General features: G+C 35.9%; 1 protein-coding gene across 1 annotated transcript in view; it reads left to right on the top strand.

The window, feature by feature from the left end:
• The first annotated feature begins 12,429 nt into the window (after window positions 1-12,429).
• Window positions 12,430-19,891, top strand: part of IGF1 (insulin like growth factor 1) — a 54,716-nt gene continuing 47,254 nt past the window's right edge. The window contains exons 1-2 of the mRNA XM_008636367.2: window positions 12,430-12,733; window positions 17,001-17,157. Coding sequence (XP_008634589.1) covers window positions 12,671-12,733; window positions 17,001-17,157 — 220 coding nt within the window. The 5' untranslated portion in view covers window positions 12,430-12,670. The remainder of the gene's footprint in view (window positions 12,734-17,000; window positions 17,158-19,891) is intronic.

Below are 19,891 nucleotides of genomic sequence, written 5' to 3'. Positions count from 1 at the left end.
TGCTGAACAGACCAAACTCTTTGGGAAGCATTTTTTTCCTTTGGAGACGAGGTGTGACCATGATATCTGGGACAAGCAAGAGGAAGTGGAGTACATCATTCCCTGAGAGGGCAAATTCAGTGAAGCAGATACGCAGGGCTACAGTCATGAGGGCACAGTGGAACATCTCTCCTGTCTACATGGCCACAGAACATTCTGTTCACAGTCACATGCAGAAAATGTGATAACAGACATTTTTTAATGAACACTCAGTGGAGAATTCAACAGTCTGCATGACAGAGAAGGTTAGTGGCACTCACTCTTTGCCCATTGTTCTTTCACAAACATATGGCTGTTAGGGGATGCTTTTTTCTTAAATAATTTGGAAAAAAAACACCTCATCACTGCATGACTGGTACTTAAATTTTCTGGTTTTCCCTGAACTGAAAAATTTTCTAACACTATAAAAACATCAAAATAAGGCAGCCCATCAAGGGCATAAACATATTATAGTGCTTCTAAAAAAAGTCAGTGCTTATTCTGACTGTGATTAATATGGGTAGCCTTTTTATATAGATTCTGTCTGTATTGGCAAAAATAATTTTGTGCCTTTTGGGGAAGAGTGCTTGTGTTTAACAATTGAGAAAAAAAGGCCTGTCTTTCAGATTTTACTACATTTTACAACTCTTTTCCCCACGTAAGGTAATAAAAATCATCTTAAATTGTAAAACAGAAGTGAAACTGCGAAACAGAAGTGACTTTTGCACTTGACCAAAAGAAATGGTTTTGCTGTTTGCAAAGAGACTATTATTTTGGCCTAATGCCCAATATATGTTGATACAGATGGTATATTTCCCTTACCTTGCAAGAGCAGCATCCACCAAGGTCAAGGTCTTCACTGTATTCATATAAACAGTGACAATCCATGCTCTCCCCATAGGCATTTTGAAGAGCTCTAGAGTCCTGAGTGATCACTATAGCACTCTCCACACTGCCAGTCCACCTGCTTCATAGGCAGTGCCTTTGTGCTTCGACTAAATTAGAGGAAATCTCAGCAGATACGTGGCACCTGGATAGCTAAATTCCTTTTAGTCACCTCATTGGGTAGGGATACTGACAAAGCATGCCCAGAATGGCTAGTGCCAGGGCAGAATAATCCTGCTTTCCTTCTGGGCAGCAGGGTCAGCTCTTTCCTTGGAGCCTCCTGCTTCCTTCCTCACTCTTCTTCAACATTGTTAGTCACGAGCAGTAACACACAGTCACAGAAAGGCCAACAGCAATGCTGAAGGGCAGCAGTGAGAAGGTTCATTTATGAAAAGCAGAGTGATGGGTCACAGAGTGTTCATGGCATAGAACAAAGAAAGGAGAAAGTATCCTTACAAGAGGTGACTGTATGCCAAGGACATCCTGTGAACGTGAATGACACGGCTGGAAGTCATGTGGTCATCTCATGTGGTCTTGTATATGTCCTCTGCCAGAGATATCTTTACAGGGGAGATCCTCTGGAGCAATGCAGAGAAGTGCATAAGTGTAGGAATCTAGAACCCATAATTAACTTCCTTCCTTTCTTTGTCCTAGTGCAGGAGAGTTTCTGGGCCATCATACCTATTCCTATTTTAAGAAGGAATGAAAAGTCCTAGAAAAGGTATTTCTTCCAGTCCACTGTAATGACTGAGGATATTTTCCAGCTACAACTGCAGCACAGATTTACATGCATAATGTTTCCCTACCTCCAAAGTTCCAGAGTCTTTTCTTTCCTGAAGATACATTCTTTAAGATCAATCTTTATTTAACATTAGTAACAAGTCTGGAAATGTCCATTCATTTTAAGTCTAGTAAAATGTACCCTTCTTATCGATGAGGCATTAAATGCCAAGTTTGTCTTGGATGACCCTTCGAAATGTAAGCAACTAGTAAGTAAATGCTTCTTTTTTTGTTAATATAGGTCACTTAATAGTACAGTTTATCAAAATTCAGTCATTTAATGGTACACTTGAATCTGTGTGTGGTTTGCTTTCTTTTTTCTCTTTTGATACTTCTGGTATTAGCTCAATTTCAGAGTTCCTACAAATTTACTGTAAAAGATCTGTTTGACAATGAGAGAAGTAGTTGCCAGCCATGCCAATTATAGTGATTTTGTGGTGTGGGACTTTAGGCCACTGGGAACTAAAGAACCATGCCAGAAAAAAAAAAAAAGCTTTTCTAGGCATCTATGTTTCTTTCACAATTGTATCCACATATCCAATTCAAGCTATGGCTCAGTAGTATGTTATCTAAAGAAAGAGATTAAGTTCACATTAGGACTTTTCTGACTACTTGATATTAAGCAGGGATATGGAAGAAAATTTTTTTTTCTTTTTTTTTTTTTGCCTGGAAAAGTAACATCTGGAACAAATAGAATCTTTAACTGATTATCATTAACACAATTGTGTTGTGTTCTCAAAAAGCTATTAAAAAGTGTTAACATGGTTACATCATGAACTTCAGCTGGTTCTTATAACACACAATCAACTCAAGCCAGACATGTACACATAATGCATATTTAAAATACTGTATTGTAAGACATGATGCCAAAAATATTTTCATTAATATTAAGATTACTTACCAGTCCAAGCAGTTGTTTTGAGGACAGATTTCACTACCCATGTAACACTGAACAGTATTTAAGTTGACATGTAAACATGTTAACAGTTCTGTAGGTAGTAAGGAAGCCAGCAACCACTTTGGATGGAAGAGAAATTTTTTTTCTTTTTGTCAAACCATTCTGTCTCACCTGTTATTCAAACAATGTCTCTTAAAAAGAGGCACACATGATCAAAAAAATCAAATACAGACTTCATTAGATTTGATTATGTCAGAATGGTAAAAATATCTCCCTGTATAAAGCCCAAGCAGAACACAACAGGCCCTTTTTCACTATGCACAGGATGATGTACCAGTGCAAGACAGGAAGGAAACTAAAAAACAACCATCTGCAACTACAAGGATAATGGGGACCTAGTACCTGTCATTAACACCTGCTTTTGGCATCAGTGTATGTCTTCACACCTTTAGGGAGAATAAAAGTGTTGGTTAAGCCATTTTTTTTTAGCAGACAAATCCCTTTGACAGAGCTTCCCAGCTATATAATGAGAACACCCTGGTTAATTTGTCATATATAGTAGTGAGATGGCCAAAGGCCATGTGCTTGCTGAGCTATGAAAGCATTTCATGTGTTTGGAATGAAGATTGCTCTAGACTTCTCAGCTCACCTGACAGCCAAGAAAACCCAGTAGTAGTTAGCAAATACAAGTAATTAGTACACAATGCCTCTGGATCACATCAGATTTTTTGATGTGCAAGGTCATGAAATGGTTGCCTCCAGGAAGACTGAGACACATAAAAATTATAGGAGGCTGTTTCCCAGGCAATCTTTAGCCAGTGAGGCTCCTGTGACTACATATGGACAGCGAAACTGAGATGGACTTCTGAGTTCCCCAGCTGAGATGTGCATCTTGAGCCTCGAGTCAAGACCTGAGCACATTGTGAGACCTTCTCAGCTGTGATTTCCAAAGAAAGGTGGTGCCTGGGTTGTCTGCCCAGTGAAGTGTAGGCACAGCCCCAAAAAACATTGCTGGTAAGCATGGCACTGAACACAACAATACAGGATGGTTTTCCAGTCTTTGGGCATGACAGGCCGTGCGCATCCACAGAGAAGCAATAACAATTTTACTAAATAGACATAAGATACCACTTTTGTGGCAAGAGGAGTAAAGTATGAAGAAAAAGAGTGAGTTCCATGGTCAAAGCCCAAGAAAGGATATACTTGCTATTCAGATGGGTGTTTTGCAAGCCTGGAAAGTGGTCTTGGAGATGCCAAATATGTGCTCACTCAGGTAGCCCTGAGTCCATCCTTTTATTAATCTGTAGTTACATAGCCATAGAGTATTTCCCAAAAAATACTCAATTTTCATTCAGGAAAGAAACCGAATGCACAGGGGGGGCTGATGAAAGGGTTTAGGTGCAACTGTATCTTATTCTTTTCATATCCTGTGCTTGATTTTTTACCATAAAATCCCATTATTTAATTTAAAGAGATGCTATTTTTATGCAGTAGCAGTATTTTGGATTCTTATGATGGAAGAAATACTGGCAAAATAGACAAATGTTTTTCCAGTAATGAACTGAACAATAAGTTTACATGTATTTCAATATGAACAGAATCATATATATCTATCACAACAAAAAGTAGACAGAAAAGCACCTGGCATATTTTTTTATTCCATGTAAAAAAATGTTTCTAGAATAAGAGCAGAAGAAAATGATAAAAATTATCAGTAAATATTAGAATAAAGGAAGTTAATGCACTTACCGGATTACTGTAATCTTCTATACAGAGAATCAAAGAAAATTTTAGAATTTTAAAACACCAACTGATTCTAAGCCAATATGTTCCAATATTACTAGAGTCCACGGTTCAATTATTAGGACTGAATTTTAGGGCTTCTGATATTAGATAAAAATATTCCAGGTGTACATGACACAAAGCTTCAAACAAAACTCAGTGTGCCTGTTGAAATTTGCTGGAGTTTTGACAGGTTAATTCTGTACCTGCAGCCTTTATGCCAGCTCACATAACAATTGCTTTCACCCCTATAACGTTATGAAAAATGAAATTCCATGCCTCCTTCTGCAACCAGCACAAAACCACACCAACGCTGAATTCTGCTCTGCCTTATTAGTGGAAACGTGATCTTGTGTTCACAGCTGATCTGGCTCAGACTTGTGTTTCTGAATGACCTCGTCCCATCCATGTCCACTACAATGACTATAGGCACATGAAAAAAGTTATGCTAAAATATGAATCATTCACCAAAAGACAGAAAAGTATCAAAAAAAAAATCCCAAATAAATCCAGCATTGCAAAATATAGGTAGATACTGTGCCAGTATGTACTCTTTCCTTTGTGTCAAAAGGAAAAAGAATGGAAATAGAAAGTTATAAAGAATGAGAAACCTTTAAAATCAAATACTAAGCAAAGATTTTTGCTCCAGTGGTAAAATTTGCTACACAACCTGCTATGCTTTTCAAATCTTGGAGTGTTTTGAAACACTGATGATGTGTGATGATCTCAAAACTGCCCCAGTATTCTGTTCTTTACAATAATGCTGATCCTGTTGCCCATAAAAAAGAAAGCTTTCAAATAGAAACATTCTTTTAAAGAAGCAGTAATACTCTTTGATGTAGGAAATATCCTATATAACAAAAAAAAAGCAAGAAAAATAAAGATTTAGGAAACTGAAAATGATAGCTGTAAAGTAGACATAGAAACAGGAAAGTCCTGTTTAAACAGATAACAGAGAACATGAAGTAAATATGTTCTCCTTCTCAATCTCTTGCTAAAATTACAAACAATAAAACAAAATAGCTAAAGATTTCTCTTCATCATTAAAACTTCTAGCCCATGATACTTGCCCCTCTTTAAAGAAGTTAAAACACGTTTTCTTACTTTCTTACTTCTTTCTTTTTCATATAACAAAACCTTTCATATTAATTATTTCTTACTTTGTTGTTTTGGTTGGATTTTTTTTAATTTAAAATTTCACATAGCACTGAAGGAAAAGAGGTTGAACTATCACAGAAAGCATACATAGGATTCAAAATGAGCTTGCCAATCTTAAGGGGTAGTTACCACCTATTAGCACCAAAAGAAGTCCAGTCAGCACTGCAGGTGCTCATTACCACTGAAAACCACCCCAGCCAGTAACCTCCTTGCCAGAAAGGGGCTTTTTTTCTGGACAGGGGCATGGCTCAATTCATAGGCAGGTTCAAAGACTGGAAAAAATGTCATGCTAATGAGTCTGCAGAATCAGGACCTTATTCTATTAACCAGTCATGTGTCCCTATTTAGACTAAGGACTAAGTTATTAAATTGTTCCCTTACATCTCAACTAATACATCAGCTAGGCATTGGTGTCTGCCACTTCATGGGATGCAGTTCCCTTTCCAGTTACATCTGACTGTTTTTAGAGATGTTACTCCTCACTTACCCAAGTTTAAATAACAGCCTTGCTTTTTTTAAGCAGCAAAGTAACGAAGCATAAACTTTTATCGTACCTGATTGTACTTGTATCGTACAACAATCATTCCAGAAAAAGTTTTGTGAAGTAGGTCTTTGACAAGAACACTTGTGAATGGTGTAATAGAAAAAAAATAAGAAAACAAGTAAAAGGAAGCATCTGTTTGGGAATTCTTCCAGCTGTGCTTAACACATTTGGAAGATGACAGAGACATAATATGTGCAGGGCTAACATAGTAGCTTGTCACTTCCTATAAATATACAGAGGTGTTCTTTCAGCCATGATAACATTTTCCAAAAAATACATAATATGGCTTGCTCTGCTTTCTCTCTATGAGTCTCAAAGTACCTAAAGTAACTATTATTCCTTCCTCACAGACAGGAAAACATGGAACTGATTGGAGAAATTACTCAAGTGGCTCAAGAAATTCAAAGGTAGAAACTATAATAAGAGCCAAGTTCAATGAAACCATATTTAAGATCTGTTAGAGACCAAAGGTGCATTTTTGTTTGTTTTAATTCATTCACATACAGGATGCCCTGAAACCCAGAACCACAGGTTTGCAAAATCAGTCTCAATGGCCTAAGCTGCCACCACCTTCCAGAAAAACCTAAAACCACATCCAATGGCAAAATAACATTATCAAAGCAAAGCAGATAAAAATAAAGGGTGTGAAATACATCAAGCTTACTAAGCAGATATTGCTCAGAACCACAAAATCCATACATAAGTTAAGAAAATTCTCCTATAGTTCAACATACTTCATATTTTAAGACAAAAATAGGGAAAGGAAATCAGAATTGGTCATTTGATCAGACAATTCTGTTCAAAGCGACACTTGAGGAGATGGTTCCTATATCCTACTGCTACAGTATAGATTGAAGTCTGAGCTTAAAATGACACAGTCAAGTCTGTAATCAGAGAAGAACTCACGAATTAGAGTCAATATAGCTTTTTTTTTGGAACAACTTTCGCATTCTGTGGGTTCTTTTTAGTACTTAAATTATTCAGCAGTTTCTTAATGAAAGCATAGTTGACCAAAATCTAAGAATCGTAATGAGATGAGGTTGTTTATGGCTTTAGGTTAATTTTTTTTCCATTAGCTTTTAATGTCTTGTTCAAAATAAACCAGAGTATCATTGTATCAATGAGCCAAACTAGAGGGGATTGATTTATCTGTAACTTCTATTTGAAGAAATAATACAGAAAAATGTCAGTGAGGGAGGTTAGCATCTGAAGGTGCAGAACATATTGGCTTCAGTCCACAGAACACTGTATAAATTTAATGGGATAAGCCCCTTCTGAGTAGTAAATCCTGAGAGTGAAGAGAAATGAACCCAGAAGAAATTGTCCAAAGACATACAGTAAGAACCAGAGTAATTGTAAATTAAATAAACTAAAAATGGATGAAGCAGATGTTCTGTTTTTTTTAGAGACATCTTATTTCATCTCCAAAGAGAGTTTGCTTATAAGTACAATAAGGAGTAGTTTCTGAAGCCTCTAACTTATGCAAATACTCTTCAGGCCAAGATAAAAGAGATAGGTATTTTTATCATGTACTTGCATTGTTTGCTTTGTACGGACATACACAGCCTGCTTGTCATAAAATTTACAGTATTCAGTTCTCGTTATGGTTTTTCCTAAGTCAGCAAATAAAAAAAAATATAAAAAAAAAAATCACACATGGGCATTGGCATTCCAGTGTCTAACTTACAGAAAAAGCAAAATACCATTAAACGTATGTGCTAGACCCTTTTTTGTAAAAATCTGTGAGCACAGATTTAGCCTTGACGCTAATGATGACTCAGGAAAAAAATTAATATGGCTCTACATTTCACACAAATGTGGAAGAAACAGTCTAGGAAATTAAGGGAATATCTAAGGTCATGCATTTTTCTTCCTGTGATAGAGGCACTTAAATGACTCAAGGAAATCACCCTTCATACACATGTACGTTAGCAGTTGCCCATCCCAATTTCCACTTATTTTACTTTCTTTCTATGCATGCAAGGATAGAGTTTATGCAGTCAGCTCCTAAATTTCTTTCTTTACTAACTCTGACTTTGTGCTGCTTTTAGGAATAAGAAAGTAAGCAACTTTTTTGAGCAAAGATGACCTATTCAGGGCTTAATATTGGGAAAGTGAGAGCAAGACTACAAACAGCTAAAACTGGGAATTTCCAGTTTAATGGAAAATGCTGGTATTTTGATTATTCTGAATCAGAACAAACTATTTCAAAATTTCCCACAAAGCAGAAATCAAAAAAAAAACCCTAAAAAAATGCTTTCAAAAATGTTGAAACACATTTTGTTTGAACTTTTCAGTTTTGTTTATATTACTTTTCATATGTTGTATTTTTTAGTCATAGCTATAGCTCATCTCATGTCAATTAATGCGTAATTTCCTTAATATATTATGATTTTAAAAAAATGAATTGTTCAAATTGTGAACAATTATATCCAATAGTTGATGCATATTTCACTTGTGTAGGAACATAAGATCAATATCTGGCTTTGTATTATCACACATTTTGTATCTCAGCACATTTGTTTCTAAAACCAGAGAAAACCCCATGTTAATGTAAAGATATTCAAAACAGTAGCTACTTTAATTTATGCTACACATTAAAGTGATGAAATAATTTTATTTTTTTCATCACAGCATTCTCACTATACACCTTCAGTTTACAAGTCCATGGATTACTTTTGAGCTGTTACTAACATTGATTTTTCTACCCCTGCCACCTATAAGTCATAATTGTGGACTGAGTTTCTCACACATCCAACCTGCTTTGAAACACTCATTCTTTTCTTGATCAGCAAATACAAAGGATTTCAGTTTATGTGATCCTCTCTAAAACTTAATCATGAAGCTTGCACTCTCCCTGTTTTGCCCAAATGAAAAACTGTTTTTCATGGCACTGCTCTCTCCATGGTGTCTCTTCAATACTGACAGTGTAATGACAGCTCAGATTTCATGCCCTCATGCTTCCCATCAAAATTTTTATTTTCATTTCATCTAGTGATGATGCTTCTTAGGTCACCATTACAAAAGGTATTTGAGGGGTTTTTTTTAAAAATGTTCTTTAGCGCAAATCAATTAGCAAAATTCTTTTTCTTGACTTCCCAACTTTTAACTTGATGAAAAGAATTCTCCACCATATACTTGACTAATCGCTAACTTCAACACAGAATTCCATATTAATAAAATACTCCCCTTCATCTTTTCCTCCAAAGACAAACTTGTCTCTGTTATTTTATATAATGAAGAACAGCTGTTTGCCAGCTACTGTGTTTATTGTCTTCTTCCATCCTCTCCTAAACCTTGCTGTCTGCCCTATCACCCTCTCAGTGATATCTATTACAGTGGTTCTATCTTCGTTTTCTATCAGAAAACTTGTAATCTCAGGGTAAAAAATCTAAACAGCTACAAATAATTGCATATAGGTAAGAGTGATCTAACACAGAGGAATGTAAGACAAAAGCAAGCTGGTTCAGGCTTTTTCAGGCATTGTGGCAATGTTCCTACCTTTTAAGAAAGGATTGAAGTAGGGACAATATATTAATTAGGATAATTGCTTATTTGTATATTTTTTATCATCTATAAAACAGAGTTATCCCTGGAAAAACTGATACATGAGCTCTATAGCATTAGAGCATGTTAGTGAAATCATGGGAGAATTAAAGTAAAAAAGATGAGGATCAGGACACATAAATTCCTAAATACCTGATTACATCTCTCACACATTTCATATATCTTTGTGGCTACTATAGTACTGAAGGTTATACTTAAGAAGCCAAAGAAGGATATATATGCTATTGCTTTTTAATATATAATAGCTATACACATACCAGTTAGATAACTTTTTCTGACCTGGACAACTTTTTCAGTACTTTGAAGAATACCATAAACTCTGGAGTTTACAGGTGTATTTTATTCAAGGGAATGTATGCAACTGCATAAGTGTGCAGTCATACAGTACTTTATTTTCAGTAGTTTAAAAAGTTATTATATTTAACAGGGGAGAAATGAACCAATCTCCAGTAGTTAACTGACTGCTATACTGACTAGAATATTACCACCAGCGTAGAAGCTCTATTTCAGGAAAGTAGTGATCCCCAGATGAGGGATCTGATGATCGGACGATGACCAGAGTAATTTTTAATTTTCTGTTAAAAAAAATGGAATAACTTCTTAGTAAAGATAAGCACTGCAATAAGCCTAAAAATCACTAATGGAAACCTTTCTTGAATCTCTTGTTTTCCTGCCTTTTCACAACACCACTTTAAAACAAGAACCAGAAAAGAGAAATGAAGTGCAACAGAACCTTAGGCTGGTCAGGTGCATTGAGGAAAGGTGTTGAGAGTGGCTCTGTGGAAAGAACCAGAATTACCAGTTGTTTAGAGACCCTATGATTCTCTGATTAACCTGACAGCCTAAAGTGGAATCTTTTGCTCAGTGCTGCCCTCATGACCAAGAGAGGCCTGGTGAAACCGAGGAGAAAGCAAGCAGTGAGGAGTGAGAAGAGCGTTTGATGCTCAGGCAGCAGGGCTGTTATGAATGAGTGTATTCCTTCTCTTATTTAGGAAGAAAAAGGCAGAAGTATGTGCACCCATCTGGAGTACTGTAAAAGCAAAAAAAAAAAAAGATAAAGATTATCAGAGCTTTGCAAATTTGTCTTCCCACATTCTTCTCTAAGGCTAGTGGAATAAGTGATGCATGTGCTGAGAGTGGCAGCAGGCTTCATCAAGCCATGCGCAGAATGGTGCCACCATTCCATGACCTCTGAAACGCAGAGGGGAGAATAAACCAGACCAGAATATTAAAATACAGCACCTGCAGTACAAATATGTATTAGAATACTTGAAATATTAGTATTACCTGTACTAAGCAAACTTACCTCAAAGCCCCCTGTGCTTCTGCCGTTGTGTTACATTAGAAGAAATCCCTTCCAAAGACTAATCAGCTTAGCTAACCATACACTGTTTAAAATTGCACAAAGCAGAGTATTAGCCATTCATAGAGGATGCAAATAACTAAATGTGTCCTTTCTGCCTGGCAAGCACCCTATAGTTCAAGGTGGATCTGAAAACTGAGAACAGATCTGGGCCAACATGATCTCAATTGTTATTTTCAATAATAAAGTACAGCTAGCACCTCAGCATGCAACTCTCACTTAGTGGAAGCGGACAGGGACAAAATGCAATGTTCTCAAACAGCTTTTATGGAAATCATGCACTGTTTGTGATATGTGTTTGGTCTCTGGAGCTGCAGTCTTGTTTAGTCCTCCACTTTTGAATGCCATCTTCCAAACCCAAAGGGTAACAAGTAAAAACTATCTATAAAACAATATTACAACTTTATTCTCAATAGCTAAGTATTGAAATGCAAGCATACATTATAAATAGAAAAACAGCTGGCTTGGAGCACATTGCAAGCCACTAACACAGTTGAGGGATTTGAATGACATCATAACCCGTGAGAGCATGTTGCTGGCCAGCTGGTGTTATTTATAATATACTCATAATTGAGGAAAAATAAAAAGGCAGAAGTTAGGTATTGCAGAACTAATAAGTTGAATTCTCTCTTTCCCAGTGTCATTTAAATTGCTATCAAGAGAAATTTTAAGATTACTACTAAAAAGGGGGGGGTCGGGGGGGGAAGAGGGGGTAATCACTTTATAATTACAGCAGCAGATTTAAGATAAACGTCATGGAAGCCCCCCCAAACTGGGCTACTGGTGTTACTGTATTCATAGTACTGTAAGTTCTAGGAAATTACATGATTTCTCCTGTGTGGTTGTTGAAAGATCACAAAGCTATTTTGCCCTATTTACAAGCAGTTCTCAACAATTCTGGGGTTTTTAGCAAATTACAAACTGCTATTTTAGGGTTAATCGCACAGAGAGTTGGAGGTTTTAATTGTTACTCAGCATATAGGCGTGCCAAGTTTAATAACGTAAAGACACATTAAGAGAAAAGTAGATAACTGCCTGCCTGCCTTTCTGTACTATATAAATAAAATACCTATGTTTCTATGCATAAATAAAATCTGCATGTACAAAGGTATGCACATGTACAAATATTGCCCATATGTAAGTTTTTATATATTTGAAATGCAGACGCACACACATAAATACAAATGCACACATAGCTACCTGAAAGTTAACCAGAATACATTTTCTTATTTTTCATGGCAGCACAAGCTCTTTTTGTCTGCTAACCCCGCAGTCACTAATTCACATTCTTTTAAAGGGAAAAAAATATGCTTCTGTGCTCTAGTTTTAAAATGCAAAGGTATGATGTTATTTGTCACCATGCCCAAAAAAGTCCTTACTCGGTAACTTTGCCAGAAGAGGGAGAGAGAGAGAGGCAAATGCTCCCCCAGCTGTTTCCTGTCTACAGTGTCTGTGTAATGTAGATAAATGTGAGGATTTTCTCTAAATCCCTCTTCTGTTTGCTAAATCTCACTGTCACTGCTAAAATCAGAGCAGATAGAGCCTGCGCAATGGAATAAAGTCCTCAATATTGAAATGTGACATTGCTCTCAACATCTCACATCTCTCTGGATTTCTTTTTTCTCATCATTACTGCTAACAAATTCATTTCCAGACTTTGCACTTTTAAGAAGCAATGGAAAAAATCAACAGTCTTTCAACACAATTAGTTAAGTGCTGCTTGTGTGATTTCTTGAAGGTAAACCTTTATTACTATTTCAAATAATTTTTTAGTTTTATTTTGCTGTGTATTGTCTGCTTCTGGCTTGAAGAGTATTGTGCACTTTTTAATAACATTATTTTAGAACTGAGAATTATTTATAAATTGCTGAACATGCAATTTTATGTGATCTGGAAAATGGCTGTATGTAATAGTTGCAATTACATAGATAACTGTAAGGGTAAACTATTGCAAATACATGTCTTAAATTTCACTTCTATTCAGAGAACTTTGTAATATTTCAGTTATGTCATTATTAAAAGGTCCAATTACATCATTGTCTATATTGTTAATGAATGCTTCTGAAAACAAGAACTTTTAGCTATTTTCTGCAGGTGCAGGGTTTTATAGGAAAAAAGGTAATATTCACATGTTAAGTTTCTGCAGTTTTATTATACACAATTATAGAGAAAATGTTCATGCTTTCTCAAGGAAACTTTTAAGGGATGTTGTCACTGCAGCAATTTTCTGGCAGCATCGTAGCATTTACTTGGTTTTTGCTTTCATAAATTAAAAGTAAATGAGAAGTTCAGTTTGTTTTCTACATTAGAAACCAGCTGCGACTCTTGCTGACCTTGCATATTTGTACAGCTTAAGCAATTGTACATAAAGAAAATGGAAATTCCCTTACATGTTCATCTCCAAGTTTTCCCTTCTAGGGAGGGCTGTTTCAGGAAAGTTTGAATGTGAAGTTTGATGTTATGACCCTATAATTTCTGCACTGTAATATAAACTGTCTTAAGGTAAATTTGACTTCAGTAGGTGCATTGACCTCTGTTTCTGTCAATTGGCTCCAGTCCAACTTTCCATTATCTGCAAATTTATATCCTTCAAGAACTTCTTTTCTTTAATATTTTGCAAGGACATTTATGTCATTGAAAGAATTATCCTATTTTAATTGTTTAGGGCCTAATTATTTTTTTTAGAGGGTCTTACACTTAAAACACACTTATCTCATTCCTTAATGACCTAATTACAGGTCTGTAATTGCAAGGGATGAAATCATTCCCTTAATGTATAAATGGGCATCCTTTCCAATATACTTGAAAGATGAAGGTTTGTTTTTTTAAAGTATTGAGCAAGGCACTAAGAGACATAAAAGTAATGTGCTAGTTCCTCAGCTGTACATCCTGCCAAGCTTCCTTGGAATCAATGGAACATATTGATTTAGGTTAGCATGTAGCCCAGATTCTTTACTCAAAGTTAACAGTATTTAAACCTTGATCCGCTCTAGAGTATATATGCTTTATTTATATAATAATTACTAGTGAATACTGATATTTCATAATAATTACACATTTCTACTATGGCTTGATAACCAGGCCCGACCCCTCTGGAATAAAATGTAATTTTGAATATACAGCTCTTGATTTCTTGCTGTAGCATATACTCTCCAAAAAAATGTTGCCCCCTTCAAGATACTTATAATTATTGCAGATGTTCTTACATGTTACAAAAATGACCAAGCATCTGAAGAATTCTTACGCACAACTTGTGTCAAGTGATAGTTTGTTAAATGAAGGGGACTTACATAGAAGAATTAAGAAGTAAATGAGATGCAGTGTGTTCATATATAACATTCTTTTGTGGTGCTACTCTTCTGGACTACTAAAAGAGGAATGTAGCAAAAGCTGGCTAGTTTACTAAAAAAAGAGGAAATTCCAGCTGTGAAAATATGGTCAGTCATTCTATGCAACTAAAAGAAGTGCTTAACCAGGCTCATCTTGAACCTGTATTCAATTTCCTAATGTAATTAGATGCTTCGATAAACCCCACCCACATGCCAATGCGTTTTCTTTTAAGCTCTCAACTTTCCAGTCAAATTGAGGATAATGTAAGTACTCTGTTTGATTGTACAGAACCTGAAGCAATATTGGATTACAACTCTGTATTTTCTTAAGAATATTCCCCTCAGATATAATGGGGCACTTTGATTTTATCACAAGCATATTGAATCAATTAATGTTGTGTTTAATTAAAATGATGAAGTAAAGTTAAAGTTTTAAACTATGTTTTGGAATTTACTTTTATGAAACAGTACTTAATTTATCAAGTAATTGATTGAACCCTAGAACCATGTGAGCCTGTTTTCTTTTCTGCAAAGTTTTTACTTGTTTGAAAGTTCTTGTCTGTTGTTAAATTTGGAGATAAAGTTAGAAATTCTCTGTGGTTTATACTGTGTAGCCTTTTTTGGCTTCCACTAAAGGAAAAACAGTAGATAATCTGTTTTGTCGTAGTTCAGTGCTGATATTTATCTGAAAATGCAAGCCAGCTGAGAAGTCTTGAAAAATAAAAAATTGTTAAATGTCTAAAATTTATGTTTATTTCTGGACCAAATGTTATACGAGAACAAATTGTTAAATACATAATGTTCTTGTATTTGTAATGTCTTTCAGCTTTCTGAGGCAGTGTGCTAAACAGCTTTCTGCTTTACCTCCTCAGAACTGGGAACCATCTTAAACTGCAGGTGCATTACATTTATCTTATAAATTTAAAAATATGGCAAAGGAAAAAAGAAACTGTTGTTAAGATAGGGAATCATTACAGGAAGTAGTTCCTCATGCTATCATCATTCATTCATAATCTGATCTTTTTCCATCTGCCATTAAAGTCATGTCCACACGTTCAATCTTGTTGGGTTTTGCATGGCAAAGTTGGTTAAAGACACTTGTGAATGGGAAAATAATTATTCTTTCTTTCTTGATGATATATCATGGGATTTAAAATTATTCATTATTTTCACAGTGGAAATAAGGGGCTCATCCAGCAAGGCACTAAGATCTCTTGCCAAGAAAATAAGAATTCTTAAAAATTATTGACTAAAAAAGGCTCAATACCCCACTGGATCAGATCCCAATTGATCAGAAAATAAATAATTTCATCTCTTTTTCAAAAGTTCAGTGAAGAAATATTAAAGATTAAATGGTCCCTGAAACCCTGAAATAAACTTTAGGGAAGATTAATTATTTTACTCCAATTACTTTGCACTAGATTGCTAACACGCAGCAGTTTTAAGCCAAGTTTAACTGTATGTGGAAGACAGATTTGTAACTTCTTATCTGACTGCAATGCTAATGTTAACCTTGAAAGAGAATGGAATGAAAGTAAATGCAGATTTACACCTTACAAAACTATCCTTTTTGGCAAGTGATCTAAATAAGTTCAGAATATGCATTAAGCACATCACTCAGTGTCCTGCTACTGTACATACATAGCTTTTCCTAGTATTAAAAGAAAAAGGTATCTTCTTTGCATGTTGGGTAAGAAATTAGGTGGATGTAAAGTGATAGAAAAGAAGTGGATAAATGGATTGGTGCAATTTTACACCCATTGAGAACTGGCCTTTCTTCAATCATAAGTACAAGAAAAAGATAGTTTGTAACCAAATGTAAATGAGAGAAGAATTATCACCTCTGCGTATGGCCACAGCTGCCTAAGAGCGTATAATGAAGATCAGTGAAGTATAGCTTCTTGCAGCAAGTAAAACTTCAAATCTTTAATGGTCCCACTCATGCTACTGTTAATTTCTCAAATGTTTCCAAATGTTTGTCTGCTAGTAACAGGGGACTGTAAGTGTCACTGAATGGGATCCTCTGCTACAGCTGCTACAGAAGATCCCACATCAACTTTTGTAACTTTGGTGAATTGAACCTTGCAACATTTTTGGGTTGTCCTGGTATTTTCCTTTTTAAAGCAGTTGGAGAACTGTGGAGTACTAATTATGAGCTCTTTTCCTATTGGACCAAATTTCCTCCCAGCAAGTTTAGAGCTGTTTATTCTTGTGACAATGTTGGCTTTAGTTTAAATAGCTCTTCTCCATCATATGCCACTCCCATTTCCCACAGTACATTTGCAGGCACCTGGCATATTCCCTCTTAGCTTATCTGGTCTGAGAAAAAACAATTCAAGGTTGTGTTCCTTATTCCTATTATTCCAGGTTTCCCTTTGTCTGTCTATTCCACTCTTCCACATCCCCCTTTTGCAAAAGCAAATACAAGCCATAGTTACTACAGGGTTCCCTAACTAGATGTGATTGTGACTATTCACCAGAATAAATTATCAGTTTGAAAAATGCATGGACTAGAATGTGTAGGCAGTTGCAAAATCATGGTGAGACATTTCCTGATACCATGTTATTTGTCCAAGAAATCACAGTACATATTCATTTTCATTCACAAGGGTTCAGGAGTCATTTTCTTTAAGACTCTTTGGGGAAATTCTGACACTGCTTTTGCTTCCTTGGCAGGTGAAGATGCACACTGTGTCCTACATCCATTTCTTCTACCTTGGCCTGTGTTTGCTTACCTTAACCAGTTCTGTTGCTGCTGGCCCGGAAACACTCTGTGGTGCTGAGCTGGTTGATGCTCTTCAGTTCGTGTGTGGAGACAGAGGCTTTTACTTCAGTAAGTCATCCTTTTCTTTCATTTAACTGCTAAAAGCTTTCATGTAATCCATTGGAGTCTGCAACTGCTCTAAAGGAGCTTAGCTATAATCATCGAGGCTGCCAACTAGGACTGGTATCCTGTACCTGGAAGATGCTCAAGCCTTCAGTCACCATGAAGCCTCAGTAAAGAATAAAGTTGTGCCTGTGTTCAACCTCTCTGAGTTTCTGAAAAATTTTCGTTCTCAGGCTTGTTATTGTTTTTCACCACTTTCCAGCTGCTGCTATTCCACCTGCTTTATTACTGCTTTCCACTGACCTGTCACTGAAATTAAATTAATGAAAGCACACACTAAACCCAAGACATTCATGAGGCAGAACTACATGTACCTGTTATATCAGACTACTAGTAAACACTTTAAGTACACACTGTATCATATTAAAAACACACTAAGCTTCAACATCTGGTTTGAAAAAAAAGAAGAGCTGGAAGGCAGCAAGCAGAAAGTTACCATATCCAAGTATCCACATGCTTCATCAGTTAAATACAGGTGGAGGAAAATTCATGCATGGTGAGATAATAAAGACTAACACCAGTACAGGCAGCAGATAAAATTAACTCTGCAATAGTGGGGATCAAGAAATACTCAGCTTTTAAGTAATAGAAATCTATTTCTGATTTCCAGCTATTTGCTATTTAAACAACAAAGTTAATGAAACTTTTAGCTAGGAATATATTCATTATGAATACATTCATTATTATAATTTTTCAAAACATGATAGAATTTGTGCTCTCATAGCCTCTGAAGCTAGCATTTACTTTTACTAACAATACGTGTTTCTCTGATATTCTCAATATTCCTTTGTGGCTGAAGAGTCTTCTCTTCTAAGCTAGCATTTTTGGTTTTCTGATCATACCCACCCTATTCCTATTTATTTCTATTCATGAAGTCATTGCCTTCAATATTTTCTCCTTGCTTGCAATAAAAACAGAAATTCAGATTCTTGCACTTCTAAATTACAGAAAATCCTAATTTCCTCAGTGTATAAATTGTAGAGGTTTTCACTATCTTCTTGGCACGTTCTGTTAAAGTTCACTTTTGAAACCTTAGTTTCATATATGTAAAGTAATCCACTATTCAGAGAAGAACCCTTCTTTTCTGTATTAAACACCTCAGCTATTGTTGATAAGCACTTACTCCAGGGTGCTGTTTAGCTTAGTATTCTGGTGCTAAACACAATACTAAAACTACTGGAATCTCTCATACAGGTATTTACATTTTTCTACCAGCTCATCAGGTGTTCATTTGTACACCAAAGTCTGTTGCATTTATTAGCAGTGGAGTTAGGGGCTATTGAGTTTCCTACAAATATTTTATTGCTGGAGTGAATTGAAAGACTATCATCTCCCCCTCCTGTTTCTGCACCAGAGAAAGATGAGACAATACATCCTTAGAACAGCAGAGCAATTTTTTTTTACTGTGTATGTATCTCAGGTGTTTCTCTCCCAGCAAAATGTTTGCTGCTAGTTCAGAGACCTCTCGTGCTTGCTTTCCACGAGAGTAGCGGTTACTGCCGAGCAGTCAGACCTACTGTGATGTGTACTTTGTGATCCTCAAGGTAAGAGGTCATGTGAAATGCTAATCATTAGCAATAACTCTCTTTGGTTTCAATCTCAGTTATTCTAAGGTTACACAATCTGTTTTAAATCTCTACCCTAAGATAGGTCATCCTTAATTTAAAATACCAGGATGGGCTTCCAACATTTCAAAGGAGATCATTACATTTTACCTTTGCAATCTTGACTTTTATCTGCTGTCAGTTTTAGACTTTCTCTCTAGTCTTTGTTGTTTTCTGACATTCTGAGTTTTCACTTGAAATAATGTAACGACACCATAAATGTCGACCTTGTTTTATATGGAAAAGGTTTTATTCATGAATGACCACCCTGTTTTAGGGAAGTCTTGCACAGTTGTAATCAATAGACTACAGTTGCATCATTCAATAGGAATTTTATGAAGCTGGTATGTCTGTGGCCCCTTGGATGCTAAGTAATGCCTGTACTCTACCTGACTACCTCTTATTTGTGAGGAAGAAATTTAATCCGTTTTAACCTTCTCCCTCTTATTTGCTCGAGTTCAATCTAAAACACAAAATCAGGGAAAAGTAAGCCCAGTAACACTGGGAAAACAAATTGAGATCCCCATATCAAACGTAGTACAGAATGTAGCATACTATTAGAAGTTAAAAATGTTGCTTGATTTCTTGGGACTTTTTAAGAATGCCACATCATTTGCAGAGGTAAAAACCCCAGTGAAATTTTTCTTTTGTTGTAAAGAGTATGTCAATAAAAGTAGTATTTTAAGCCTTCTATTCTCATACTATGGTTCCTTTAAATAAAGTATAATCAATGGTAGTGTTTGCCTTTAACTTGCACAGGAAATAGCTGTGAATTTTTTTTTTTTTCTTCCATCATTCTGTATTTCACTAGGGACTCCAAATATAAAGAATACCTTTTGGCTGAGGTGGAATTCCTGGTTCAGAGTCAAGGTCAAAGCTTCTGACTATTCCTTGGGAGTTGTGGGTGGAAGTGAAGATAGAAATAATTGTGTTACTTTCTGTTGAAACTCTGTGCTTCCCAACCACAAGGTTATATCTATGGCTAGGACTGGAAGACAAAAATCTCCTTTATATAGTCTACTCTGCCCAGCTTTCTAGCTATAAAAGGAAACTCTTTACAGCTTCTAAGGAGATGC

This window comes from Corvus brachyrhynchos, unplaced genomic scaffold, assembly GCF_000691975.1.
Source record: "Corvus brachyrhynchos isolate BGI_N302 unplaced genomic scaffold, ASM69197v1 scaffold56, whole genome shotgun sequence".
Lineage (NCBI taxonomy): Eukaryota > Metazoa > Chordata > Aves > Passeriformes > Corvidae > Corvus > Corvus brachyrhynchos.
Note: the sequence above shows the minus strand (reverse complement) of the source record. Positions and strands in the feature narration are given on the sequence as shown.